Source organism: Giraffa tippelskirchi, chromosome 9, assembly GCF_054371585.1.
Source record: "Giraffa tippelskirchi isolate mGirTip1 chromosome 9, T2T-mGirTip1v1.2.pri, whole genome shotgun sequence".
Lineage (NCBI taxonomy): Eukaryota > Metazoa > Chordata > Mammalia > Artiodactyla > Giraffidae > Giraffa > Giraffa tippelskirchi.
In genome coordinates, this window is record NC_137283.1 from 23,627,672 (window position 1) to 23,647,195 (window position 19,524).

Consider the following 19,524-nt stretch of genomic DNA (forward strand, 5'->3'; position numbering starts at 1 on the left):
GCTTTAAAATTAAAATAAAACTTGATTTTATAACATGATTAATTATTTTTTTCTTACCAAGAACTGCAAAATAACAGTTTTGCATTACAGATTAGATTTGGTAATTATCCTCTCTAGTAAATAAGTGGAAGGTTTTAAAAATAATGGATATTTTTACACAAATCCTTTCTTATAGGATCAACAGTGTCTTGAGAATAATAGCAATCTTTTACTTTTAGATCATATCTTCTGTCTGCTATCTTGTAGGCAAAGGAATGATGAACATACTGTAGGTTACAAAAAATTTCACTACTTACTATTTTTGCAGCTTTGGGCAAATCACTCAGCCTCTTATTCATTTCCTGGAATAAGAAAAAAAAAACAAAAATGCTATCCATCAGCTTCATGGATGGTGTTCATGAATTAAGGTAAAGTAAATGAGATTACTTCTGTAAGCTAAAAAAAAAAAGAGAGATTTATATGAGTTAATGTTATCATATAATTGAAATATTTTTTGTTCAGACCCAAAAACCAGTGTTTTCACGTTCTACTTCCTAAACAATTTCTTATTTTTGTTATTTGAACACTACAAATGATGCATCCTGACTGACATATAAATATGTTAAAATCAATAGCAGTTGATTAAACTTCATAGAATATTTTTTAAATGAATTTCATTTTTTAGAGCAGTTTTAGGTTCACAGAAAAATAGAGAGCTTCCTTGTCCTTAATATCTGACAACCAATGATCTTTTCAATTGTCTCAGTAGTTTTGCCTCTCCAAAGTGTCATGCTGGTGGAATCATTCAGTATGTGGCCATCTTGGACTGACTTCTTTTAGTCAGAAATACACATTTATAGTTCTTCCTTGTCTTTTCTAGGCTTGATAGCTCATATCTTCTTATCACTGAATAATACTGCATTATCTGAAGGTACCACAGTTTATCCATTCACTATCTGAAGGACATCTTGGTTTTTGCAATTATTAATAAAACTCCTGTTATTAATAAAGCTGGATGTTTTTATATAAATATACATTTCCAAATCTTTTGAGAAAATGCCAAGGAATGCAGTTGCTAGATTGTATAGTAAGAGTATGCTTATTTCTCCAAGAAATTGTCCATCTTTCAAAGTGTCTATGCCACTTTTCATTCCTACAGGCAATGAATGAAAGTTCCTTCATAGCTTCACTAGCATTTTGTCCTGGTAGTGATTCATTCTTTAATATATTAATTTAGTTGCTATTTTTTATATTTTTTGTTAATTCAAATGAGGCAATTCCTGTTGATATGTAAGGTACCATGGACATACAAATATTCAGCATATTCACCTTCAAAATTTTAAATAGAGATAAATACATAACTTTCAAGACGGAGGATTTAATTTTCAGTGACAGTTGAAAATCTCTCCTCTTTTCTGTTTTTCTCCTATTACCTTGATTTCTAAGTCTGTCTTTTATGCAACAATACAAAGCATAAAAATGCTCATCTATGAGACTATTCCCGTGTTTCCTAAATAAGTATCTAAGCCAACAAGTGCAATTTTATCTCACCTTTCTGCATTACCAAGGTGTTTTCTTCAAATAATGGATGTCATGTATATTTCTTTAAAGAGGAAGCAGGTAAGTTTTGATTTAGTGTGGAAGCATCTAACTCAGTTAACAACAATACTATCTCTATTCATTGTTATGAGACAGATACTTAAAGTTAAAGCTAAGCAGATTTTGCTGGTAAGTGTATTTGTGATTCATAGCAGATGTGGGAAAAAAAAAACAACTCATGATACACTTAATGAGGCAAAGGTCACAAAAAATGATATGCAAGTTTGTTAAAGGAAAAAAAATAAAATAAGAATGTGAGCTCTGCAAAAAAAAAAAAAAAAAACACTATGGAAAGCCAACTAAATCAATATTTTTATGCTTACTGAAAAGAGCTCAGTGGTATTTGAAAATCAACCTTTGGGTTATACAGAAACAGTCTAGCATTAAAAAAAAAATGTTGAATAACCAATATACAGTATTAACTTACCATATTTAAGAAAAATAAATATCATACATTAACACATATATACGGAATCTAGAAAATATGGTACTGATGAACCTATCTGCAAGGAAGGAATAGAGACACAGGCATGGAGAATGAACTTGTGGACACAGCAGGGGAAGGAGCAAGTGGGACCGATTGAGAAAGCATCAATGACATATACACACTACCATGTATAAAACAGATAGCTGTTGGGAAGCTGCTGTATAACACAGGGAGCGTAGACTGGCACTTTGTGATATCTAGAGGGGTGGGATGGAGGTTGTGAGAGGGAGGCTCAATAGAGAGGGGATATGTATATATAGTTATGACGTATTTGCATTGTTGTGAGGCAGAAACCAACACACCATTGTAAAGCAACGATTCTCCAATTAAATACCATCTTTAATTGAAACGCATTTTGAGTGCTTTGGGTCCAGTCTGTCAACAATGTTATAGTCCTTGTTCCTATCATTCACGATATAGTGATGACAAAGGAGCAGGGTTCTGGCCCCTGGTGAGTTGGTTTGCCTATGGTGGAAGGCATTGACTGCTCTGGCTTTCCTGGATTTCTGGTTGGCTTTACGTGGCTGTTCTTTCCCTGGATTAGGGTGATTTGACAGTCCTCAAATTTATATGCTTTACATGAGTTATTTCACCTTTAATTCTGAATCTTAAAAAATGTAACACCAAAGCTCTTTCACTATAACCTGCAAGAAAAGACTCCCAGGTTTTCCTCCTCCTTCTCCTTCAACTACTGTTAGCACCATCAGTACTACTATACCTCCTGGCAGCTATCACTGATCAAGAATCTAAGAAGTGCAAGCACTTTATGAATGCTTGACATCTCTTATCTCACTTCATCTTTGCAAAACGTGATTATTATCTCCACTTTACAAATGGGGAAGGTGAGCCTCAGAGAATTTATATCACTTCTCTATACACATATATAACAATGCATCCAGTATTCAGCTTGAAGCTGTGGGACTTCAGAGCTGGTACAGGGTAACTACAGGTTATTCTGCCTTTCTGCAGCTTTTAACTCTATATCTACTGGTAAGAGTTACTGTTTTCAATGAATTATTTCTCCATAACAAAATTAGGTAGTTCCAAGGAAGGTTTAGAAGAGGTTAATGCCATCAGTGATATTACAATGTATTAATTGTATTCATTATTGACTGTGCTCTTGTATCTCATCTTCCTGTGTTTCTCTCCTTTCATGCTCTCTTACACTGAAGGTATACACACCAAGAATGCCATAACTAAAAGTCAAGAGAATCTTTTGTTTTAGACCAGGTTTTACACTCACATGACTACAACAATGGATCTAGAATAACAATAGAGTTAAGAAGAGAAAGCAATACAAGATTCATGAAAAGAAGAAAATATCTGGAAAGTTTTTTTTTTTTTTTTGCAAGTCTTTCTGTTCTTTCCTGTCAGTTCACTTCAGTTCAGTTGCTCCGCCATGTCTGACTCTTTATGACCCTATGAACTGTAGCACACCAGGCCTCCCTGTCCATCACCAACTCCTGGAGCCTACTCAAACTCATGCCCATCTAGTCATTGATGCCATCCAATCATCTCATCCTCTGTAATCCCCTTCTCTTCCCACTGTCAGTTCAGTTCAGTTCAGTCGCTCAGTCGTGTCCGACTCTCTGAGACCCCATGAATTGCAGCACGCCAGGCCTCTCTGTCCATCACCAACTCCTGGAGTCTACCCAAACCCATGTTCATCGAGTGGGTGATGCCATCCAACCATCTCATCCTCTGTCATCCCCTTCTCCTCCCGCCCCCAATCCTACCCAGCATTAGGGTCTTTTCCAATGAGTCAACCCTTCGCATGAGGTGCCCAAAGTATTGGAGCTTCAGCTTCAACATCAGACCTTCCAATGAACACCCAGGATTGATCTCTTTTAGGATGGATTGATTGGATCTCCTTGCAGTCCAAGGGACTCTCAAGAGTCTTCTCCAACACCACAGTTCAAAAGCATCAATTCTTCGGCGCTCAGCTTTCTTCACCGTCCAACTCTCACATCCATACATGACCACTGGAAAAACCATAGCCTTGACTAGACGGACTTTTGTTGGCAAAGTAATGTCTCTGCTTTTAAATATGCTATCTAGGTTGGCCATAACCTTCCTTCCAAGGAGTAAGTGTCTTTTAATTTCATGGCTGCAGTCACCATCAGCAGTGATTCTGGAGCCCAAAAAAGTAAAGTCTGACACTGTTTCCACTGTTTCCCCATCTATTTTCCATGGAGTGATGGGACCAGATACCATGATCTTAGTTTTCTGAACGTTGAGCTTTAAGCCAACTTTTTCACTCTCCTCCTTCACCTTCAACAAGAGGCTCTTTAGTTCTTCTTCACTTTCTGCCATAAGGGTGGTGTCATCCGCATATCTGAGGTTATTGATATTTCTCCTGGCAATCTTGATTCCAGCTTGTGTTTCTTCCAGCCCAGCGTTTCTCATGATGTACTCTGCATATAAGTTAAATAAGCAGGGTGACAATATACAGCCTTGACGTACTCCTTTTTCTATTTGGAACCAGTCTGTTGTTCCATGTCCAGTTCGAACTGTTGCTTCCTGACCTGCATACAGATTTCTCAAGAGACAGGTCAGATGGCCTGGTATTCCCATCTCTTTCAGAATTTTCCACAGTTTATTGTGATCCACACAGTCAAAGGCCTTGGCATAGTCAATAAAGCAGAAATAGATGTTTTTCTGGAACTCTCTTGCTTTTTCGATGATCCAGCGGATATTGGCAATTTGATCTTTGGTTCCTCTGCCTTTTCTAAAACCAGCTTGAACATCTGGAAGTTCACGGTTCACGTATTGCTGAAGTCTGGCTTGGAGAATTTTGAGCATTACTTTACTAGCATGTGAGATGAGTGCAATTGTGCGGTAGTTTGAGCATTCTTTGGCATTGCCTTTCTTTGGGATTGGAACGAAGACTGACCTCTTCCAGTCCCGTGGCCACTGCTGAGTTTTCCAAATTTGCTGGCATATTGAGTGCAGCACTTTCACAGCATCACCTTTGAGGATTTGAAATAGCTCAACTGGAATTCCATCACCTCCACTAGCTTTGTTCGTAGTGATGCTTTCTAAGGCCCACTCGACTTCCCATTCCAGGATATCTGGCTCTAGGTGAGTGATCACACCATCGTGATTATCTGGGTCGTGAAGATCTTTTTTGTATAGTTCTTCTGTGTATTCTTGCCACCTCTTCTTAATATCTTCTGCTTCTGTTAGGTCCATACCATTTCTGTCCTTTATCGAGCCTATCTTTGCATGAAATGTTCCTTTGGTATCTCTAATTTTCTTGAAGAGGTCTCTAGTCTTTCCCAATCTGTTGTTTTCCTCTATTTGTTTGCACTGATCGCTGAGGAAGGCTTTCTTATCTCTCCTTGCTATTCTTTGGAACTCTGCATTCAGATGAGAATATCTTTCCTTTTCTCCTTTGCTTTTCGCTTCTCTTCTCTTCCCAGCTATCTGTAAGGCCTCCTCAGACAGCCATTTTGCTTTTTTGCATTTCTTTTCCATGGGGATTTTCTTGATCCCTGTCTCTTGTACAATATCACGAACCTCTGTCCATAGTTCATCAGGCACTCTGTCTATCAGGTCTCGTCCCTTAAATCTATTTGTCACTTCCACTGTATACTCATAAGGTATTTGATCTAGGTCATACCTGAATGGTCTAGTGGTTTTCCCTACTTTCTTCAATTTAAGTCTGAATTTGGCAATAAGCAGTTCATGATCTGAGCCACAGTCTGCTCCGGGTCTTGTTTTTGCTGACTGTATAGAGCTTCTCCATCTTTGGCTGCAAAGAATATAATCAATCTGATTTCAGTGTTGACCATCTGGTGATGTCCACGTGTAGAGTCTTCTCTTGTGTTGTTGGAATAGGGTGTCTGCTATTACCATTGCGTTCTCATGGCAAAACTCTATTACCTTTGCCCTGCTTCATTCTGTACTCCAAGGCCAAACTTGCCTGTTACTCCAGGTGTTTCTTGACTTCCTACTTTTGCATTCCAGTCCCCTATAATGAAAAGGACATCTTTTGTGGGTGTTAGTTCTAGAAGGTCTTGTAGGTCTTCATAGAACCGTTCAACTTCAGCTTCTTCGGCGTTACTGGTCGGGGCATAGACTTGAATTACCGTGATATTGAATGGTTTGCCTTGGATATGAACAGAGATCATTCTGTCGTTTTTGAGATTGCATCCAAGTACTGCATTTCGGACTCTTTTGTTGACCATGATGGCTACTCCATTTCTTCTAAGGGATTCTTGCCCACAGTAGTAGATATAATGGTCATCCGAGTTAAATTCACCCATTCCAGTCCATCTTAGTTCACTGATTCCTAGAATGTCAACGTTCACTCTTGCCATCTCCTGTTTGACCACTTCCAGTTTGCCTTGATTCATGGACCTAACATTCCAGGTTCCTATGCAATATTGCTCTTTACAGCATCGGACTTTGCATCTATCACCAGTCACATCCACAGTTGGGTACCGTTTTTGCTTTGGCTCCATCCCATCATTCTTTCTGGAGTTATTTCTCCACTGATCTCCATTAGCATATTGGGCACCTACTGACCTGGGGGGTTCATCTTTCAGTGTCCTATCCTTTTGCCTTTTCATACTGTTCATGGGGTTCTCAAGGCAAGAATACTGAAGTGGTTTGCCATGCCCTTCTCCAGTGGACCACAATCTGTCAGACCTCTCCACCATGACCCATCCGTCTTGGGTGGCCCCACACGGCATGGCTTAGTTTCATTGAGATAGACAAGGCTGTGGTCCGTGTGATCAGATTAGCTAGTTTTCTGTAGTTTTAATTTTAGTGTGTCTGCCCTCTGATGCCCTCTCGCAACACTTACCGTCTTACTTGGGTTTCTCTTACCTTGGGCCTTGGGTAATTCCTCTTGCCACCGCCACCGCCGCCACCGGCCCCAGCCCCCAGCCCGGCCTAGCCCCTCTCGGCTGCCGCCCCCGGCCCGGCCTAGCCCCTCTCGGCTGCCGCCCCGGCCCGGCCTAGCCCCTCTCGGTTGCCGCCCCCGGCTCCCGGCCCCCGGCCCCCGGCCCAGCCTAACTCCTCTTGGCCACGCTTCTGCGCCGAGCCGTCGCAGCCGCCTCGCTTCTGCGCCGAGCCGTCAATCTTTCCCCAAATCAGGGTCTCTTTCAATGAGTCAGTTCTACGCATCAGGTGACCAAAGTATTGCAGTTTCAGCTTCAGCATTGGTTCTTCCAATGAATATTCAGGACTGATTTCCTTTACGATTAACTGATTGAATCTCCTTGCAGTCCAAGGAACTCTTAAGTCTTCTCCAACACTACAGTTCAAAAGCATCATTTCTTCGGTGCTCAGCTCTCTTTATAGTCCAATTCTCACATCCTTACATGACTACTGGAAAAACCATAGCTTTGACTAGATGGACCTTTGTTGGCAAAGTAATCTTTGCCAACAAATTAAAAAGTCTCTGCTTTTTAATATGCTGTCTAGGTTGGTCACAGCTTTTCTTCTAAGAAGCAAGTATCTTTTAATTTCATGGCTGTAGTCACTATCTGCAGTGATTTTGGAGCCCCCCCAAAATAGTCTCTAACTGTTTCCACTGTTTCCCATCTATTTGCCATAAAGTGATGGGACCAGATGCCATGATCTTAGTTTTCTGAATGTTGAGTTTTAAGCCAACTTTTTCATTCCTGTCATGCCATCTCTAAACCAATTTGCTGTAAGCAGAGATAGTGTCACTTAGTTTATGCTCTCAAACTGTCATGCTCCCATCTTAAGGTTCTTCTTGAGGTTCAATACAACAGCTATCTTGCAGCTGTAAATAAGTGCAATCTTTGGTAAGTTGTTCACAGTAACTTTTCTTTATGCATTCCCATATAATCTAGAAGAGAAGACTCTTAAACTTTGATGGGCGTTATTTGGTCACTCTCAGATGGGCCTTATTTTTGCTTGTCTTCAGAGAGATAAAACATTTTAGCAGACTTTAGTTTAAATAATTGTCAAAGCATTGGCATTGGGACACAGTGTCATTAACTGTCTTCCTGTGGTTCACTAGGGATAAACTGACTTCTGTGTTGCATGATCCTATTGCTATGGAGAGACGTTATTGAAAGTCTTCATCACTTGGCAAAGATAATTCTAATCTCAAGGAGGTTAGAGGTTTACTGAATAGGTGAATATTTTTACCTACCTCTTTCTCGGCATACTTTAAAGCATACATGGCATAGACGATTCTTTTTGTTTTCCCACATTATCCTGCTTCTGCTTACAGGTCCTCCTATAAGAGATTTATACCGTGAATTCATCACATTTATTCCAGAGTTTGTATAAATCTCTTTCTTTTCATATTTTGATCTTGTTCACATTGCTTTTCCTCCCTTGTTAGTATATAGAACAGCTTATATTCTGTTTTGCAGAACTGAACAAAAAGAGGATACGCTTGTCGATATGACTGACTAGAAAATCTATGATTAAAAGTTATGTTGCTCATTATCCATAGAAAATCAAAGTGGGAACAATGCTTACTGACCATTTTTGGAAGCAGTTTCTTGCTCATTGCTTTCTGTGATCTTTCTTAAAAACAAAGCTGTAAATTGCTACATTTCACTGAGATGGCAACATACAGAGCAATTTGTGTTTATGCAAAAAGATCCCTTACTCATTTTTCTTTCAAATTAGTTTCTAAGAGTTTCTACCTGAAGGTGTGCCAGCATAGGTAATTATTTTAAGATGCATTAGCTGATATTTTAGCTAAGACTAAAATATCAAAACCCCCATGCTGATATTGATCAAAAACCTCCATGATATTGATCAAAACCTCCATGTTCTTGGATTGACAGCTATCAATGTCATTCATTTTCCCAAATTTAATGGTTTGAACACGTGAGCCACAAAATCAATAACATGAATGATTATTTATTTGCCAGTGAAATCAATGGATCTCTTATTAAATGTGCCTAACATGAAGGAAAACATTATGATAATGAAAATGCCCTGGCCAAGTAGAGTGAAGCTCTGAGAGCCCTGTAGTCAGTTTCCCAGTAGTTCAGATATGGTTCTAGTTACAGAGATAATATTAAACTAATGAAACAAATTTAGTGACACAGAAACAAAATAGGCTGAAAAATAAATAGTTATTTGAGAGGCCAAAGGGTTATTACAAAGCTCATGTAAAATCCGGAAACTTTTACTTCCTCCTCTCCAAAAAAAGCATTGATGTATTGACAGTGGAGTCTGTCATTATCTTAGAGTGATGAGTGATACTAAATGTCATTGGTATCTTCTACCTGATGCTTGTGTTTCAATTGTGATTCTACTAAACATTGTAAAATGCTTCCAGGGATGGGTTCACTATCTTCCCAGGCAACTCATAACAGAAAAGAGAGCACAACAAGATAAAATAGTATAGAATTTCATAGGTAGAGTAGCTCCAAAGTGAAGTTGCTCAGTCATGTCCGACTCTTTTTGACCCCATGGACTGTACCCTACCACGTTCCTCTGTCCATGGAATTTTCCAGGCAAGAATACTGGAGTGGATTGCCATTTCCTTCTCCAGGAGATCTTCCCAACCCAGGGATTGAACCCAGGTCTCTGCATTGTAGGCAGACGCTTTACCACCTGAGCCACCAGGGAAGTCTTGAGTAGCTCCAAAAGTGTCCCCAATAGTTACTTTGCAAGGAAATAGTTATACCCTAAGAAGAAAGGGCCTTGTTTATGAGCTATATTTAAAATGATATTTATTAAAAATTTAACACTTTTAATAATATTTTGGGAACAAAGCATTAGTGTTCTAGAAAAATTTACTGTACACATCAGCTCCTTGCTTATTGATGAGATAAAAATGAAGCCTAATGACATTGATTTTAAAAGCCAAACCAGGGCTCATCATTGTAAAACATCTGCTTGGCTGTTGTAAGGTGAATGAAAAAGATATTATGTTTATGAATGAGCAAAAGGGCATTAGAGCTTTCAGAATTGGGATCAAGAGGGTAGGACAAAACAAGGTAAAAAATGTTATTTTTAAGTGTACTGTCATGATCTGGATTGAACTACCAACATTTGCGCCCTGATGTCATTGGCATCAAGACCTGTTTGACACATAATGAGGACAGTTGGGATTGACCGATGGAGGATGAATAGGAATATGAACCAGAGGCAAATCAGAAACACAGCTTTACTTGGCAAACAGCATACTGCTCATATAACCCATGCTACTTGCCAAGGAGTCCATGAATACTCACACTCACTACAGCAGTTAGTATGCAGTGTCGGATTTAGGAATCTCTCGAGCCTAAAGGTGAACATTTTTAGCCAGGTCACCAGAATTATATTTGTATGAATCCAAACCATAGACACATATTCCACCTTTAGAGAGGTAAATTTTAGTTTAATATAAAGAGTATCTTTCTAGTTAACAAAGTTGTTGAAAAACTGAACTGGCTATCTTACAATGTGAATTTCTGTTTCCTACATATGTTTAAAAAGAAAGAAAGAAAGAAAAGTTTCAGTGACCACTGTTGATGAAGAGTTTGCAGATGATCTCTGATGGGTCCTTTCATCTCTGAAATTCTAGTCATTCATTCATTCATTCATGTAACAAAATTTGATTCTCTGATTATGACACAAAATTACATTCTTATTGTTTCTATTAGTTAATAGCAGTATTTTGTAGATGTTACTCACAGGTTTGTCATAGCTCGCCTCCTCACTTTATTGAGGGTTCTTTATAAATATCATCTTACTGGAAAAGCCTTCTTTTGTGTTCCTATGAAAAATGACATTCCCACTCCGTCACTCTCTCTGCTTTAACCCTGTTCTATTTTTATTGAAAAATTTATCACTTCATGATACTCTCATTTTCTCTCTTCGTCTACTAGATTTTAAATTACACAGGAATAAGGATTTTGACTTTTGTTCACTTCTGACTTCCTATTGCTTGTGATAATATCTATCACATAGTTGATGATCAAAAATACATGTTAAACGATTCAGTAAATGAATGAATGGATTAATGAATGAATGAGAGTAACTGCCTGAATTAATTATTTTGAATCCTATGACTGGATTTTTATTGCAAACAGATACTAATTTAACATCATAAATAAATTAGTCAATGTACTTGTTGCTGTTCAGTCAGTAAGTCGTGTCTGACTCTGTGTCCCCATGCACTGCAGCACGCCAGGCTCCTCTGTCCTTCACTATCTCCCAGAAGTTGCTCAAATTCATGTCTATTGAGTCAGTGATGGTATCTAATCATCTTATCCTCTGCCATCCCCTTCTCCTTTTGTCTTCAATTTTTCTCAGCATCAGGGTCTATTGCAATGAGTCAGCTCTTTGCATCAGGTGGCCGAAGTATTGGAGCTTCAGCTTCAACATTAGTGCTTCCAGTGTATACCTAGGGTCAGTTTCCTTCAGGATTGACTGGTTTCATCTCCTTGCTGTCCAAGGGACTCTCAAGAATCTTCTCCATCACCACAATTCAAATGCATCAACTCTTCAGTGCTCAGCCTTCTTTATAAAGTTCCAACTATCACATCTGTACATGACTACTGGTAAAACAATAGATTTGACAATACAAACATTTCTTGGCAAAGTGATGTCTCTGCTTTTTAATATGCTGTCTAGGTTTGTCATAGCTTTCCTTCCAAGAAGCAAGCATCTTTTAATTTCATGGCTGCAGTCATCATCTGCAGCCAATATAATATAATATTTTTTTCATTTCACATTTGAATGTAACTCTCACAAAAATGTTCAAGGGAATAAAAATGTTTTAAAAAGATTTTTACCATCCCATTAGAATTTAATGTCCCTTTATGCTTTAGAAAAGTAAATTGAAAAACAAATATTAAAAAAAAAAAAACTGGTTAGATTTCCAGGTGTCCCAGTTGAATTTAAGTCACATAAGACCTATATTAGATTTAACAGAGGAGATTTTTGTAAGTAATTTCTACAATGGCGAACTCTCAAATGTATTGCATTTGCCTAAAAGAATTCATGTTATGTGACTGCTGGAGAGGATAGAAATGCTAAAAAAAAAGACGTTTTGATGCTTTACCATACACTGGAGATTTTGTAATACATCACAATTGTATGTTCTTACTGACACTTTTAAATAAATGGGATCTAGGTAATATTTTCCTGACTGTTGGTCTGTCATGGTTTATAGACCCATATGAGTATTTAATGCTGAACACTAATATTTAAAAACAAACATGATTTTCTATATACATGGCAAATATTCTTGCTAGTTATGATCTGCCTATTTATTTTAGGTACTGTATTATGAAAACCACATGTAGCCAAAGGAACTTTCTTATTATGGTTATATCAATTCAGCAATGCAGCTTATTTAGAAAGTGGCAAAATATGTATCATTGTGACTTTGCCTATGCATAGCAGTAAATTGCATCCATACGTAATGGAACTCTGGACATTTTTAGAAGGAATTTTGTGATTACATGCTAGAAAACTAAATATAAATCAGTAAACTCAAAAATATTTTATTTTTTAAGTTGCACTGTAGCTTAATCTTTTGCCTCAAATGAGAAAAATAATATTTTTCAAATTAACCAATTTTAAAAGCAGTATTTGCAAGAACAAAGAATATTCAGGTAGTTCTTGGTTACCTTTTATGAAAGCAGGGCAGTGCAGTATTGTAGATAAAGCACTGGCTGATAGGAATCTTAGATTGAAATAATTTTTCAGCCAATATTTATCTTTGTAATAGAGTGAACTGTTATTAATGGAATTACACTGGGTTCTATGTAGGTCCAGAATGCTATGCAAATAGCAAGTTATAGTGTCAATTATTATCTTTAGAAAGTAACATAGAACTTTTATCTCTGAAGTGTCTAAGAAATCACTAAAATGACACAAGAAATTAGAAGACTCAGCTTTAATGAAATAGCAGAAATTTGAACCAATGCACTCAGATAACATTAGAGTTCAGGGATTTCAGAGATCCCCATATCTCATTTCATCATTTTGGATACGAGGAAATTGAGTCCCAAGGAGGTTAAGTGGCATAAATTCATACAGCTAAGCACTAAGAAGCTCAACATTCAAAAACTAAGATCATGGCATCCCGTCGCATCACTTCATGGCAAATAGATGGGGAAACAGTGGAAACAGTGGCTGACTTGATTTTTCTGGGCTCCAAAATCACTGCAGATGGTGACTGCAGCAATGAAATTAAAAGACGCTTGCTCCTTGGAAGGAAAGTTATGACCAACCTAGACAGCATATTAAAAAGCAGACACATTACTTTGCCAACAAAGGTCCGTCTAGTCGAGGCTATGGTTTTTCCAGTGGTCATATATGGATGTGAGAGTTGGACGGTTAAGAAAGCTGAGCACCAAAGAATTGATGCTTTTGAACTGTGGTGTTGGAGAAGACTCTTGAGAGTCCCTTGGACAGCAAGGAGATCCAACCAGTCCATCCTAAAGGAGATCAGTCCTGGGTGTTCATTGGAAGGACGGATGTTGAAGCTGAAACTCCAATACTTTGGCCACCTGATGCGAAGAGCTGACTCACTGGAAAAGACCCTGATACTAGGAAAGACTGAGGGCAGGAGAAGGGGACGACAGAGGATAAGATGGCTGGATGGCATCACTGACTCGATGGATATGGGTTTGGGTGGACTCAGGGATTTGGTGATGGACAGGGAGACCTGGCGTGCTGCGGTGCATGGGGTCACAGAGTCGGACACGACTGAGTGACTGAACTGAACTGAACTGAAGCACTAAGACAACAGTAATAAACATATGAAAAATTAAATCTTCAAAAAACATTTGAGTACTCTTTTTTTCTTTTTCCTTTCTCCCTACCCTCCTTCATTCTGTCTTTTCTTTCTTTCTTTTACAACACACTTTCATTCTCTTTTTTATGGTTAGATAATTTGTTATTTATCCATTTTTTTATTAAATAAATACACACAGTAGTAAATTTAGAAAATATAGGGACTCAAAAAAAATTGTATAATGTTATCACTCAGAAAATGTCAGCTGTTTTCTATAATAGACCTGTTTAATAATGAATAATTAAAGCTGTCTTTTATCAATCACAAAATTAAAACTTTAGAATGCAAAAGAAAAACTGCAAAGGACCATTCTAATGGTAAAAATATTCATTCCTTGCTTATCTCAGTATAAGAAAACTTTTGCCAGTACAGCATTTTGACTGTTTAGAAAAATGAAGACCAAGGACTTGACTTTCCTATTTCATTAATTGAAAACTAGCTGGGAACATTTAGTTTTGGGCCTGTCTGATTCATATCAGTTGGCATGAGCAACAGGATACATTAAAAAAAAAAAAATTGTCAACTTACTTTAGTTTCCATAAAATTAGTATGTAAAATATGGCAGTTCCCTTGAATATAGACTAGGCTGAAATAGAGTATTTGAGGCATTTTTTTGTCATTAATTCAACAAAACTGCTTTCTTATTTTCTTAAAAATTTTTTTTTGGATGGTGGGATATTGTTTTAGGAATAGAGCTTGAATTCATTTATTTAATAACACACAGATACAGCCTGTGTTTCATTGGTTAAGACCCTATTCAATCCACAGTAAAGTCTTCCATCACATGCAAGCATGAAGACATTTGAATATTAATAAAGATCCATTTCTTTCATAAATAACAATAGATAGGAAATGATCAATTGGACAGGGCTGTATGTATGCAGATAAGTTCCTTATTAGAACCAAATTTACCAATGGTAGTATTGTCAGTTAAGACACTATGACACATAGACAATGAAATCATATATAAAGTCTTCTCACTTTACAAAATAGACAACAGAACAACTGTAATAGATTTATATAATGCAATTTTCATTCTATTAGTTAGAAGATACATCCAAAATTGGGGCTGTCAATCAGAGAAAATGAATGCATGTTTTATATTCATAGTATTAATTTGAGAAGAGAAAAATCATTGTTTGTACTTAGATTTTACAGCGCTATACACATTTTAGTTTACACAACAGTAAATTTGTATGTTTACTCTTATAATATAATTAGTTAGAGCATCTCAGTAAAGATAAGAAAACAGGTTAATATGAACACCTGTGAAATAATAAAAGTGGCTTTCATGTCATTTAAATTCATTTTATTGATTGTATCACTTTTCAATACTGTCTATTGACTCGTATTTACTTTTGTATTTTGTAAGACTCTGTATTTGTTCATGGGCATGTCTGGGTCAGTTTCTTGTGGGGTCGCTGCTCCTTTCTCCTGGGTCCTGGTGCGCACAAGGTTTTGTTTGTGTCCTCCACGAGTCTGTTTCCTCAGTCTTGTGTAAGTTCTGGTGGTTCTACGGTGGGGTAAATGGTGACCTCCTCCAAGAGGGCTTATGCTATACCCAGGCCTGCTGCACCCAGAGCCCCTGCATCAGGCCACTGCTGACCCGTACCCCACAGGAGACACTCAGACACAGTTCTGGCTCAGTCTCTGTGGGTTGGGCGTGCATTTCTGCCCTTTCCAGGTCGGAGCAGCTCAGATGACCAGGTGCTTGGCAAGTGCACTGTCCCAGGAGGGCCATGTGTCTTAGTCACCTCCCCGGTCCTGGCCACTTGGTTTCCCGGGTGCGAGGCGAGAGCACCGTCTCAGATGTGCCATATGTCTTCTCTGGAGAGCTGATCTCAGGCTGCAACTCTCCTGGTGGGTGTCAACAATCCAGGATCTCAGGAAGACGTCGTTAGCAGCTGGGAGCCTGCTCACAGTTTGCTGGAAGATGCCATCTCTGGGGCTGAGATTGTAGCAGCCCCTTGCCTTCCAACTCTGGCTGTCTCAAGCCTGCCTCTCTGCGTCCGGGAGGGGAGGGGCTGGTATACAGCCAGCTAGCTCTCCTTTGGTATTCACTCAATCCTTTGTTCTGTGAGCAGGCCACGCTCTGCATTAGGTCCTTAGAGCTTTTGGCAGCAAAGTTCTCTTTTCCGCAGTTGCGTTAGGCGTGTATTCTGTAGGTTTTTGTTGTTGTTTTTTTTTTCCTCCTGGTTATGTTATGTTGCCTTCTGAGATTCCAAAACTTCCCACACACCCGCCTGTGAGAGGGTGTGGAAAATTTTCCTCTTTTATGACTTCTTCCTCAGAAAAGGTCTCCCTAAGGCTTTGACTACACCAAAGCTTTTGACTGTGTGGATCACAACAAATTGTGGACAATTCTTAAAGAGATGGGAATATCAGACCACCTTACCTACCTCCTGAGAAATGTGTATGCAGGTCAAGAAGCAACAGTTAGAACTGGACATGGAACAACAGAGTGGTTCCATATCCGGAAAGGAGTATGTCAAGGGTGACAATACACAGCCTTTTTTTAACTTACACGCAGAGTACATCACTAGAAATGCTGGGCTGGATGAAACACAAGCTGGAATCAAGACTGCTGGGAGAAATATCAATAACCTCAGATATGTAGATGACAGCAACCGTATGGCAGAAAGCGAAGCTGCACTCAGTATATCAGCAAATTTGGAAAACTCAGCAGTGGCCACAGGATTGGAAAAGGTCAGTTTTCATTCCAATTCCAAAGAAAGGCAATGCCAAAGAATGCTCACTACTGCACAATTGCACTCATCTCACATGCTAGTAAGGTAATGCTCAAAATTCTCCAAGCCAGGCTTCAGCAATATGTGAACGGTGAACTTCCAGATGTTCAAGCTTGTTTTAGAAAAGGCAGAGGAACCAGAGATCAAATTGCCAACATCCACTGGATCATTGAAAAAGCAAGAAAATTGCAGAAAAACATCTATTTCTGCTTTATTGACTACACCAAAGCTTTTGACTGTGTGGATCACAATAAACTGTGGAAAATTCTGAAGAGGATGGGAATAACAGACCACCTGACCTGCCTCGCCTCTTGAGAACCTGTATGCAGGTCAGGAAGCAACAGTTAGACAGTCTGGTTCCAAATAGGAAAAGGAGTACGTCAAGGCTGTATAATGTCATCCTGCTTATTTAACTTATATGCAGAGTACATCATAAGAAATGCTGGGCTGGAGGAAGCACAAGCTGGAATCAAGACTGCTGGGAGAAATATCAATAACCTCAGATATGCAGATGACACCACCCTTATGGCAGAAAGTGAAGAAGAACTAAAGAGCCTCTGGATGAAATTGAAAGTGCAGAGTGAAAAAGTTGGCTTAAAGCTCAGCATTCAGAAAACTAAGATCATGGCACCTGGTCCCATCACTTCATGACAAATAGATGGGGAAACAGTGGAAACAGTGGCTGACTTGATTTTTCTGGGCTCCAAAATCACTGCAGATGGTGATTGCAGCAATGAAATTAAAAGACACTCACTCCTTGGAAGAAAAGCTATGACCAACCTAGGCAGCATATTAAAAAGCAGACATATTACTTTGCCAACAAAGGTCCAGCTAGTCAAAGCTATGGTTTTTCCAGTAGTCATGTATGGATGTGGGAGTTGGACTATAAAGAAAGCTGAGTGCCAAAGAATTGATGTAGGAGAAGACTTTTGAGAGTCCCTTGGACTGCAAGGAGATCCTACCAGTCCTTCCTAAAGGAATCAATCCTGAATATTCCTTGGAAGGACTGATGCTGAAGCTGAAACTCCAATACTTTGGACACCTGATGTGAAGAACCTCATTGGAAAAGACCCTGATGCCGGGGAAGATTGAAGGCAGGAGGAGAATGGGACAACAGAAGAGGAGATATTTGGATGACACCACTGACTCGATGGACATGAGTTTGAGTAGGCTCTGGGAGTTGGTAATGGATAGGGAGGCCTGGAGTGCTGCAGTCCATGGGGTCAGAAAGAGTTGAACACGACTGAGTGACCGAACTGAACTGAACTTTATTTGTTCAGGGGCTTCCCTGGGTATTTGTTCAGACTCTATAAAACTATACTGAACTACTAACCCAAGAAGGTCACCTCATATCTCTGAGGAACAATGGACTGAAGGATTTTGTTAACAAAATGTGGTACACCACACACACACACACACACACACACACACACACACAGATGTAAATATTAATGTTACTTAAGTCAAATACATGGAGCTGTTCTTATGTTCTTATTGACTTTCTCCAAAAAATACCATTTTCTGGGTATTATAAATTCTTGAATTTGGCTAAAAGACTTTATGTATTTCCTATGCATTTGATTTTCAGATTCTTTCAATAATCAGCTTTGAATACCATTTCAAGGATGTCTTAAATATAAAATATACCAGGTGGTAAATAATATATTTTATGTGTTAAGTATTAGCTAGCATAGACATTGGTAGCATCATAAACGTGATGAATAATCACAAGTTTGAGGAAATATCAAGTCTAACTGATCATATAAGAAATCTGAATTATGATGAAATCAATTTTATAATATTCTAACCTTCATATTTTTGATTTCTCTCATGTTAGTTATAGTTTTGATTTCTATTTTCACTAAAATAATTTGGAATTTTAAAGAATTATCATCTACAAACATGAAAACTATAAATGATTTATTAAAAGTCAAGTTTCTGTTAACTGAACCATATGAAACTGCTAAAATTTGACTATTTTGGACTTACAAAAATGAGAATTTCATATGGTTCCACTTAACACATCATAAACCAAGCTATAGGGAAACATGGTGGGATAAGACATGGAATAGTATTACAAAGGCACATGGATTCAATGCCCTGGATGTGAATTTCAGTTCCAGACTTAATAAAGATTTGTTCTGAGCCCTAAATCTCTTTGAGTCTTGGAATCCTCAACTGAATAATGAAGAGATGCCTTCAATACATGCTTCTTCACAGTCTGTCATAATCATAAACTTTTGTAAACTGTAATGACTGTAACAGTTGTGTTAATCATACTGTGAACTGACACAAGATTTTTCCCTACCTGACAGTCTCACATGTCACTTTATAATAGTGCTATCTGCAATCCTTCCTCATGCAGTTTAGTTTCTTCTGGTCCCAGAGAATTTTAGAGATGACAGAAATCACTCTATTTTTCAGAATTAAAAGGGGATATTGGTTTCATTACAACGAAGAAAAACCATAGGAGAAGACACAGGAGATATGTGAGATCTAAACTTGTCCAAAAGAATAAATTCAATAAGATTTTCAAAATAACAAAATTTCTCATAGCTGTCCAAATCTCTTGACCTGTGCAACACAACTCAGGCCACTCTCTTGAGTAGAGAGTGGAAAAATTGGGGAAGCAAGGTTTTAAGGAGAGACTAATTTGATTTGATATTAAGAAGAGGTGGCAAGAATACACAGAAGAACAGTACAAAAAAGATCTTCACAACCCAGATAATCACGATGGTGTGATCACTCACCTAGAGCCAGATATCCTGGAATGGGAAGTCAAGTGGGCCTTAGAAAGCATCACTACGAACAAAGCTAGTGGAGGTGATGGAATTCCAGTTGAGCTATTTCAAATCCTCAAAGGTGATGCTGTGAAAGTGCTGCACTCAATATGCCAGCAAATTTGGAAAACTCAGCAGTGGCCACAGGACTGGAAAAGGTCAGTTTTCGTTCCAATCCCAAAGAAAGGCAAT

At 38.4% G+C, this 19,524-nt stretch overlaps 1 protein-coding gene across 1 annotated transcript in view; it reads right to left on the bottom strand.

Annotated features, from left to right (window-relative positions):
* Positions 1-311: 311 nt before the first annotated feature.
* The window catches only part of LOC145520799 (uncharacterized), a 260,433-nt gene continuing 241,220 nt past the window's right edge, over positions 312-19,524 (bottom strand). The window contains exons 4-5 of the mRNA XM_081528231.1: positions 8,199-8,285; positions 312-341 (exon numbers count right to left, since the gene is read on the bottom strand). Of these exons, the coding sequence (XP_081384357.1) occupies positions 331-341; positions 8,199-8,285 (98 nt within the window). The 3' untranslated portion in view covers positions 312-330. The remainder of the gene's footprint in view (positions 342-8,198; positions 8,286-19,524) is intronic.